General features: G+C 53.9%; 1 protein-coding gene across 1 annotated transcript; it reads right to left on the bottom strand.

Annotated features, from left to right (window-relative positions):
- Window positions 1–3,506: 3,506 nt before the first annotated feature.
- LOC311596290 (uncharacterized protein) lies at window positions 3,507–8,714 on the bottom strand (the record flags this gene model as incomplete). Its single annotated transcript, XM_084779541.1, has 3 exons — window positions 3,507–3,830; window positions 4,278–5,371; window positions 8,207–8,714. 3 exons carry the CDS (start codon window positions 8,712–8,714, stop codon window positions 3,600–3,602), a joined length of 1,833 nt encoding a protein of 610 aa, XP_084635667.1. The 3' UTR covers window positions 3,507–3,599.
- Window positions 8,715–10,443: the final 1,729 nt, after the last annotated feature.

The raw sequence follows: 10,443 nt of genomic DNA, 5'->3' as shown, positions 1-10,443 counted from the left end.
ATTTGTTGTTGAGGTAGTTATTTCCTCCACCAGCTCTTACGATGACCTAGTTTTCTGCAACTTCTCCTGTTACCAGCTTCTTTATTCCTCTCTGGCTAGCAACCTTCAAGGTCACTGTCATGAATATTCACCTTGTCAAAATTTAGGTTAAGAGATTTTCATGAAGCCAACACACAGTGTTCCTCGGAGACTCTCATGAGCAACTTTGGTTCCTTCGGATTTTAATCTTGGTCTCTATCACTAGTGAGAAAATGTTAGACCAAAATATACTTCCATGCTTGAAATTGTCCAGGGGGAACAGAACTTGTCTCCAAAAGAGGACCAGAAAGGATGCTTATGTCATCAAACCAGTGACTGCTGTTGCAGAAAATATGACTGTCTAATGTGAAGAAACGCTGATCTGTTATCAGGGGTGGGTGTTGCTATTTTAGCATAGCCCATTTATTTACAGAAAAAAAAATCTCCTAGCCTGGCAGGCTTGCACCTGCCTATCAACCCTGCAACCCACATCATTGTATTTTGATATCCACAGCTGATCATGGAGATTTAGTTTAATTCTGCTGTAGTCGCAATTCCTAATTCTCACAGACATGTGTGGTAGCTGTAACCTGACAGAAGTGAGGAATACATTGGTCTTCTGGTAGATGAACTGAGCTGGTGAGAAAGGCCTCTTTGAAGGTCAAGTGCTCAGAGTTTAGTTGTGGCTCTGGGGACAGATTTCCCTCCTTCAATTTTTCATCCATTCAATCTCTCTTACGATTAGTGTTCACTAATATTGGACAATGGGACTTACAGGTGTAATCAGGGTCATGGAGGAACAAATGCTCCTCCAGCCTGCCCAGAAACCAGAGTCCTGACTGATCTTAGGAGCACTAAATACTGACCATAGGATAACATGCACTTTTGTTGTTGTTGTTGTTGTGTTGTTGCTTCGAGATAGGGTTTCTCTGTGTAGCCTTGACTGCTCTGGACTCTCTTTGTAGGCCAGGCTGGCTTTGAACTCACAAAGATCTGTAAGACCCCCGACACGGCGGTCTTAACGCGGAGACCCCCACCAAGAACCAACGAGACCAAGGCTTCGGCTGCAACAAGCAAGAGGCTTTATTATTAAGGGGATGGGTACCCGGGCGTTTCAGTCTCCCAAGAGGCTGGCGCCCCGGGCGAGTCTTTAGGGGGTCCTTTATAGGGAAATTGGCGGGAAGCTCGATTACAGAAGCGAAAAGCATAGTTACAGGGCTCTGATTGGTAAATTTAAATGAGGCGAGGTTATAGTCCGGTCATTAGGTGGGCTCTGGGAGCAGGGGAGTTTACCCGTTCTCTGGGCCAGGTGGCCATCCATAAATATCTTGTTTGACATGGAGCGAGGTTATGGCCCGGCCATCGGATGGGAACAGGGGAGTTTGCCCACTCCCTGGGCCAGATGGCCGACCATAAATATTTTGTTTGACAAGGACAAGCACGCTTTTATCTTTCTCCTCTGAGCTCCAGGCCTCATCTTATCTCGGGAACCCATTATTCTAGTCTTGCCTTGCAAGATAACGTTACTGCTGCTATGCTTGCTATGCCGGGTGCACAGGGGAGGGGGTCTTACATTCCCCCCTCTTGTTGTAAATTGAATGAAATCTTTCATTCAATGACCTCTGGTTGTGTCTGTTGGAGCTGTTGGTATTGTCGGGTTAGAACCAAGGCCTGTACAACCGATAGGTGGCCTTGGTTTCGGATGAATTGCATCAGTCTGTTAAGAACGCAGGGCCCAAAAAGTAAGAGCAGAACAATAATTAACAAAGGGCCTGTTATGGTAGATATTAAAGTGGTGAACCAAGGAGCCTTATTAAACCAGTTTTCATACCACGTTCGTCCTGATTCGAATTGTAACTGTCGCTGTTTTAGTCTTTCTCGCAGCTTGGACATACTATCTCTAACTACCCCTGTATGGTCAGCGTAAAAACAACATTCTTCCTTGAGGGCTGCACAGAGTCCACCTTCTTTCAGGAATAAAATGTCTAACCCTCTACGATTTTGGAGTACTACCTCAGAAAGGGAGGTTAGGGACTGTTCTAATGCACTAATAGATTTTTTTAATGCTTGAAGATCTGCGTTCATGGCCTGTTGTAGCTGCTGAAAATGAGCAACCTGAGTGAGAGCAGTAGTCCCGGTTCCGATCCCTGCCGCAACTCCCCCGACTGTTAATCCTCCCAGTAGCAGTGCCAGAGTGATGGATACTGGCTCTCGGGGGTAACGATTAATCCCCTCAAAATAGCGGTATAGGTCGGAGGGGTCATGGTATGTGATCTTGGGGAAGAGCTGGACTAATACACAGAAGTCCGAAGACATTTTAAGGACGGATGTTGTGACACATGGGGTTAACCCAGTGTTACAGGCCCAGTAGGTTCCATTTGGGCCAGTGAGGTACCTGGTTTCCGAAATTTTCAGGGTGCTGGTCAAAGTGGTGTTGCACAGGGATTTATGGGACGAGGGGACGGTCCCTAAGCAAGTTCCCTTACCGGATATTTCAGACAGCGTAAGGCGGTGAGGGGTATTGGAGAGACACCTATTGTCTGGGGTGGAGGAGTTGGTAATGCTGGTCGTAAGGGCAACTCCCTCATAGTAAGGGGGTTGGGAGGTGAGACACATCCAACATTCCTTAGTCTTTTCCGGGGAAGTATAGTTTAGGGCCTGGTATGCCCCCGTTACCAAGTCCAGGAGCTGATTTCTCGTGTTAGGATGTGAATCTAGGGCAGAGGGGGTGCTAGGATTTACCGAAAATGACGTCGTCGGTGGAGCGGGTGGGGGTAGCACCTGGGGTCTAGGCTGGGCTTGAGGTGGCTCGGCCAGGACAGGGTTAGGGCCTATTGCCATGGTGGGAGCGGTAGTCAGGGTTAACTTGACCTTGAAAATTAGCCCATGGTCTTTGTTTGATTTATACAATCGCAACCCCCAAGTGTTCCCCTTAAGCCATCGGCGATCCTGCTTTCCTTTTTCTGTAAACTTGATGACTATGGGGTTGCAGTACTTTTTCTTGCAGGGCCCCTCTGGGCTATTGAAGGGGGCGCATTTAGTCTGGAGGTATTTATACTCATTTCTTTCTCCTTCTCCTGGCCTGTCATAGCTACTGTTTCTCTTTACCGTGATCAGGTCCCAACTGGAAGAGGGGTTCCAGGAAGCCTCGCCCGTGGTTTCACAGCCCCATGCGGCACAAAAGAAATCAGGGGCCCCCCCACATTGGCGCTTGAACTGCCGAGATTGGCCTTGTCCTGGGCAAACATAGAACTGAATGGACCGAAGATTAGCCCGGTAGAACTGTCCGGAGCACCCGAGAGTGCTTCCTATCCCATTTGGCACGCATAGTCTTTCAGCCGGGGGATTAGAGAGGTCAGTGTGGTCGGGAAGGTCCCATGTTAGTGACCCGGCTGCCAACTTACAGAGGTCTGGCGTCAGGTCCGGCCACCAAGTCCATGGAGGGTGTAGTGCGGTGACCGACCAGACGGTGTCTCCCTCTTTATTGGTTACCTCCCAGGTTTGTTGTACTGGAGTGTGAGGGCTGGCAGACGGGGCCCAGGGGAGGGATAGTAGGAGAAAAGTAAGGGTCATGGGGCGGATCAGGTTCGGGAAAGTCTTATCTTTAGGGGATTGTCGGTTCGATGGGCCTTCCATGTTGTCTTGTCTGGGTCTGTCTCCCTGGCTGCCTTGACGTGGGCTGCGTGGATCCAGGTGGCAATTCCGTCTACCTTGAGAGCCGTCGGGGTAGTCAGGAGAACAGCGTAAGGTCCTTTCCAGCGGGGTTCAAGGTTCTTGGTCCGGTGGCGTCGGACCCAGACGTAGTCTCCGACCTGGAATGGGTGAGGGGCCAGGGGTTTGTCAAGCTGGTCTTTATAAGCACGGGCTAGGGGCTTCCATACCTCATTTTGCACCTCTTGGAGGGCTCTTAGGTGTGCCTGGAGGGAAGGCCTGGTAGCGAAGGAGCCGATATCTGGGTCAAGGAAGTGAACAATAGGAACATGTGAACCATAGACAATCTCAAAGGGAGTAAGTCCATGTGGGCCAGGGGTGTTCCTAACCCTGTATAGGGCCAGGGGTAGCAGGGCCACCCAGTCCTTAGTGTCAGCTGCAAGCGTTAATTTAGTCAAAGTCTCCTTAATAGATCTATTCATGCGCTCTACCTGTCCTGAACTCTGGGGTCTATAAGAACAATGTAATTTCCAATTAATCCCCAGTAGTTTGGCCACCTGCTGGCTTACCTGGGAGACGAAGGCTGGTCCGTTGTCGGACCCAATTACCTGTGGCATCCCGTAGCGAGGGAAAATATCATCTAAAAGCTTCTTGGAAACCACCTTGGCCGTCTCATGTTTGGTGGGGAAGGCTTCAGTCCATCCTGAAAAAGTATCTACGAAGACCAGCAGGTACCGGTATCCGTATATACCTGGTTTGATCTCCGTGAAGTCAATTTCCCAATGGGTCCCTGGCCGGTGTCCTCGGACCCTAGTTCCTGACAAATTTAAGGACTTGTTGGTATTGACCAGCGTGCAGGGCCGGCAATTGTCAATGGCTCTCTGGAGGGCCTCCTTTTTTCCCAATAGGTAAAAGTCCGTTTCTTCTTTTTCAAGGAGGGTCTTCATCTTCTGGGCGCTTAAATGAGTGAGCTTGTGGAAGTAGTCAATCAAATAGTCAGTTTCTTTTGAGGGGACGACTACCTTGTCCTGGTATCGCCAATGGTCAGGGCCTTCAGGAAGCGCGCCCATCTTTTGAAGTCTTTGTATGTCGTCGTCGGTGAATTTCCAATTCCGGTCCTGCTGTCTTGGCGCTCCGGTGTCTCCTTGTAAGGAGAGCGCCTCGAGAGTGTCGAGGGGTCTTGTAGCGGCTTGGCGGGCTGTCTCGTCAGCCAGCCGATTACCTCGAGCCTCAGGAGAGTCCCCTTTCTGGTGGCCCGGGCAATGGATGATGCTGAGCTGCTGGGGTAAAAAGAGGGCCTTCAGGAGGGCCAGGATTTCAGTCTTATTTTTAATTTCTTTACCTTCTGAGGTGAGGAGTCCTCGGCGCCGATAAATTTCTCCATGTACGTGGGCTGTGGCGAAGGCATACCGGCTGTCTGTATAGACTGTTAGCCTTTTTCCTTTTGCCAGTTCCAGGGCCTTGGTCAGGGCGATCAGTTCAGCACGCTGGGCGGAGGTCCCTGGGGGCAGAGGGCTGGCCCATATTACCTGGTCGGTGGTGGTGATAGCCGCTCCGGCCCGTCGTGTCCCGTTATCCAGGAAGCTGCTCCCATCCGTATACCAAACGAAGTCTGGGTGAGGGAGGGGCTGGTCAGTGAGGTCAGGGCGGGTTCCGTGGATTTCCGCCAGGACTTGCTGACAGTCATGATCCTCGGGCCCGTCTGGGAGAGGGAGCAGCGTGGCAGGGTTGAGATTGGTTATTGGCCCAAAGGTGACTCTGTCCGAGTCTAAAAGCATGGCCTGGTAATGTGTAACCCGGGCGTTGGAGAGCCATCTGTCTGGGGGCTGCCGGACCAGGGATTCCATGGCATGGGGCGCTAAGATAGTAATTGGCTGTCCCATGGTGAGTTTATTAGAGTCTTTAAGGAGTAAGGCGGCTGTAGCAACCATCCGTAGGCAAGGGGGCCAGCCTGCTGCCACGGAGTCCAGTTTCTTAGAGAGGTAGGCTATAGGCCTTTTCCAGGGCCCCAGTCTCTGAATTAGAATTCCCTTGGCGTAGCCTTGCTTCTCGTCAATGAACAACTCAAAGGGCTTGGTTAAATCGGGCAGCCCCAGTGCGGGGGCTGAAATTAAGGCAGTCTTAATAGCCTCGAAGGCCTGTTGATGGGTGGGCCCCCAGACAAACATCGTTCCTGGCTTGGTGAGGGGGTACAGGGGAGCTGCCAGTTCCGCGAACCCAGGGATCCAGAGGCGGCAAAAGCCCGCTGTTCCTAAAAATTCTCTGAGCTGACGGGGGGACCGCGGTGGCGGGATTTGGAGGACAGTTTGTTTCCTAGCCGGAGTGAGCCACCTCTGTCCATCCTTGATGGAGTAACCTAGGTAGGTTACTTCAGTCTGGCAAATTTGTGCCTTCTTGAAAGAGGCTCGATACCCCAGCCGTCCTAGGACTTGTAGGAGGGCGTGGGTTCCCCGTCGGCAGCTCTCCTTAGAGGGGGCTGCCAGGAGGAGATCGTCCACATATTGGAGCAATATGAGGTCTGGGTATCGTACCCTGAAGTCGGCCAAATCACGGTGTAAGGCCTCATCGAACAGAGTGGGACTATTTTTAAATCCCTGTGGCAGCCGTGTCCATGTTAGTTGCCCCGAAATCCCCAAGTCGGGGTCCTTCCATTCGAATGCAAAGAGAGGCTGGCTGGAGGGATGCAGTCTTAGGCAGAAGAAAGCATCCTTTAAGTCCAGCACAGTGTACCAGACATGGTCTGGGGATAGCCCCGTCAATAGGTTGTAAGGGTTGGGGACAGTAGGATGTATGTCTTCAACCCGTTTGTTGACTTCTCTTAAGTCTTGGACCGGCCGATAATCCCCCGTTCCGGGCTTTTTAACAGGAAGCAAGGGGGTGTTCCAGGGAGACTGACAAGGAGTCAGTATGCCTTGGTCCAGGAGTCTCCGAATATGAGGCCGTATTCCCAGGTAGGCTGCCTGTGACATAGGGTACTGCCGGATAGAGACTGGGGTGGCAGAAGCCTTAAGGTGTACTAATATGGGGGGCTGTTGGTGAGCTAGGCCCATTCCCCCAGTTTCGGCCCATGATGATGGATACAGGGCTTGCCAGTCTGGGCTAGGGGTATCGCTCCCAGGGGGGTCAGTCTCATACAATCTGTATTCATCCTCTAAATTTAATACCAAAGTCTGAATAGGCCGCCCTTGTGGTCCTGTCACACGAGTGTGCCCTTCTTCGAAGTGAATTTGGGCCTTGAGTTTGGTTAATAAGTCTCTTCCCAGGAGGGGATATGGGCAGTCCGGGACATGAAGAAAGGAATGTGAGACCTTACCGGTGGCAAGATGTACTTTTCTCTCGGTGGTCCAGCGGTAAGGCTTCCCGCCAGTCGCTCCTTGCACCCAGACAGTCTTTGTTGTCAGGGGCCCCGGTGCGGTGGTAAGGACGGAGTGCTGAGCTCCCGTATCCACCAAGAAGGTGACGGGTTGCCCCCCCACATTTAGAGTTAGCCGGGGTTCAGGGGGAGGCTCCTGACCCTGACTTCTTCAGTCTTCCAGGTTGAGGAGAGCCGCGGAGGGGGGGGTTCTACGGGGCCCTTTGGGACGCCTGGGACAGTCCCGTACCCAGTGACCTCTCTCCTTACAATAGGCACATTGGTCCTTATCCACAGGGGTTTTTCTCCGTTCTCCCTGGCCCTGACTATCCTGGCGCCCTGAAACTACGGTGGCCAAAAGTCTACTCATTTCCCTATGTCTCTTCTTATCTCTAGCATTTTCCCTTTCTTCCGCTTCTTTTCTCAATCTCTCTTCCCTTTCTTCAGACTCTTTCCTAAGCCTTTCTTCTCTCTCTTCCGGCGTCTCTCTCTTATTATAAACTTTCTCTGCCTCCTTTAAAAGATCCTGAACTGTACTCTCTTTAAGTTCCTCCAATTTCTCCAATTTGCGTCTGATATCTGGGGCAGACTGCCAGATAAAAGCCATGGCTAGGGTGGTGGCCAGGAGGGGGTCCTCCGGATCATATGGAGTATAGACCCTATAAGCCTCTTTTAGACGCTCAAGGAAAGCTGACGGCGTCTCATCTGCTTTTTGAGTAACCATCTTAACCTGGGCCAAATTGGTGGGCCGCCTGGCGGCTTTTTGGAGACCCGCTATAAGCAGCTGACGATAAAGGCGTAGGTGGGCCCTACCTTCCTCAGTATTGAAGTCCCAGTCGGGTCGTTCCAAGGGGAAGGCACTGGCTATCTCATTTGGCAGCTGGGTAGGCCGCCCATTAGCTCCTGGGACGCTCTTGCGTGCCTCCAGAAGGACGCGCTGCTTTTCCTCAGAGGTAAGGAGCGTCTGTAGAAGCTGTTGACAATCATCCCAAGTGGGTTGATGGGTGACTAGAATGGACTCAATAAGGGAGGTTAGCCGGGAGGGGTCCTTAGAAAAAGAAGGGTTATTATTTTTCCAATTATAAAGATCTGAGGCGGAAAACGGCCAATATTGCATCTGGCCACCCGTGCCAGCCCGAAGAGGGAAGGCCTGAGAGGTCTGAGGTGGAACTTCGCGCCGGCTACGGAGTCGGCCGGCCATCGGTGAGGCCTCGGGTGCTGCGGTAGGAGCAATATCTTCAGGGCGGGGCATGATATCCCCAGGTGTCCCCGGCGGGGGAGGAGCCGAGGGAGTCGGAGGTCCGGCCGATGAGGCTGGACCTGGAACCACTAGGGCCCGGTAGGGGGGTGGTTCTTCAGTCAGGAGATCCAGGAGGGGACCCTCATCTGGCGGCAAGACCTTCTGGGCTGGACGGACAATGGCGGGATAGAGACCTGTCCCAGCGGGGGGCGGAGCGGAGTGAAGCCCGGTCCCAGCTGAATCTGCCATGGCAGGGGACACTGGCTGGGGCGGAGCGAGGGGAAGCCCGGTCCCAGCTGAACCCGCCAGAGCAGAAACTACAGGCAGGGGCATTGCGGGAGGGAGCCCGGTCCCAGCGGAACCCGCCAGAGCAGAAACTACAGGCAGGGGCATTGCGGGAGGGAGCCCGGTCCCAGCGGAACCCGCCAGAGCAGAAACTACAGGCAGGGGCATTGCGGGAGGGAGCCCGGTCCCAGCGGAACCCGCCAGAGCAGAAGGCGCCGGCTGGGGTGTTGCGGCGGGAGTCGCGGAGTGGGGCCCGGCCCCGGCGGGAGTCGCGGAGTGGGGCCCGGCCCCGGCGGGAGTCGCGGAGTGGGGCCCGGCCCCGGCGGGAGTCGCGGAGTGGGGCCCGGCCCCGGCGGGAGTCGCGGAGTGCGGCCCGGCCCCGGCGGGAGTCGCGGAGTGGGGCCCGGCCCCGGCGGGAGTCGCGGAGTGGGGCCCGGCCCCGGCGGGAGTCGCGGAGTGGGGCCCGGCCCCGGCGGGAGTCGCGGAGTGGGGCCCGGCCCCGGCGGGAGTCGCGGAGTGGGGCCCGGCCCCGGCGGGAGTCGCGGAGTGGGGCCCGGCCCCGGCGGGAGTCGCGGAGTGGGGCCGAATGAGGAAAGGTCTGACCCATGGAGGGGGGTCACGAACGAGAGATTCCCAAGTCATTATGTAGGGGACCTGGTCCGGATGACCGTGTGGTCCAGGGTCTATAATTTTGGACTTGATCTGTAGAATGAGAGAAAGGTTAAAAGTGCCATCTTGTGGCCACCCGGTATAAAGCGTAGGCCATTCAGCGGAACAAAGAGTTTTCCATCTGCCCTTGCGAACTTCTACTGACAAATTGTGCGCTATGGCACGGACCTCTTTGAAGTGCTGCAAAGTAAGGGTTAGTGGGGTGACAAGAGTCTGACCCATGGTGCCGAAAATATAGAACGAAACACAACAGAGAAACACTACACACAGAAGACCAGACACAGCCTGCGCGGGACGCTTGCGCCAAAGCAAAAATAAAGCGGCGGTTGCAGGCGGCGGCTCGGCCGCCGCAGGGGATCCGTACCCCCCGCCTTCCAGATGAGGCGAATAGCCTCTCAGATGGGCCGGAGCCCCAAATAACCCTGGAGGAGACAGGGTTCTAGTACAGAATTCCACAGGGACGTCTCCCCGGGCCACAAGGGGGGAGTACAAGCCCGTCAGCTTCCCCCGCCCTTGCCAGATTCAGAGAGTTTGCGCAAACACCGAGACACGTAACGATTAACAACGATCAACAACGACAAAGCCGGCCGGCGCAAAGACAAAGGCTTACCTCCCGAATTTGGGTCGATGGTCCCCAGGCGGGGGTCTCGATCTCGGTGGGACCTCCAAATGTAAGACCCCCGACACGGCGGTCTTAACGCGGAGACCCCCACCAAGAACCAACGAGACCAAGGCTTCGGCTGCAACAAGCAAGAGGCTTTATTATTAAGGGGACGGGTACCCGGGCGTTTCAGTCTCCCAAGAGGCTGGCGCCCCGGGCGAGTCTTTAGGGGGTCCTTTATAGGGAGTTTGGCGGGAAGCTCGATTACAGAAGCGAAAAGCATAGTTACAGGGCTCTGATTGGTAAATTTAAATGAGGCGAGGTTATAGTCCGGTCATTAGGTGGGCTCTGGGAGCAGGGGAGTTTACCCGTTCTCTGGGCCAGGTGGCCATCCATAAATATCTTGTTTGACATGGAGCGAGGTTATGGCCCGGCCATCGGATGGGAACAGGGGAGTTTGCCCACTCCCTGGGCCAGATGGCCGACCATAAATATTTTGTTTGACAAGGACAAGCACGCTTTTATCTTTCTCCTCTGAGCTCCAGGCCTCATCTTATCTCGGGAACCCATTATTCTAGTCTTGCCTTGCAAGATAACGTTACTGCTGCTATGCTTGCTATGCCGGGT

Source organism: Acomys minous (assembly GCF_964271855.1).
Source record: "Acomys minous genome assembly, chromosome: 4".
Classification (NCBI taxonomy): domain Eukaryota; kingdom Metazoa; phylum Chordata; class Mammalia; order Rodentia; family Muridae; genus Acomys; species Acomys minous.
This window is presented reverse-complemented; position numbering and strand designations above follow the sequence as displayed.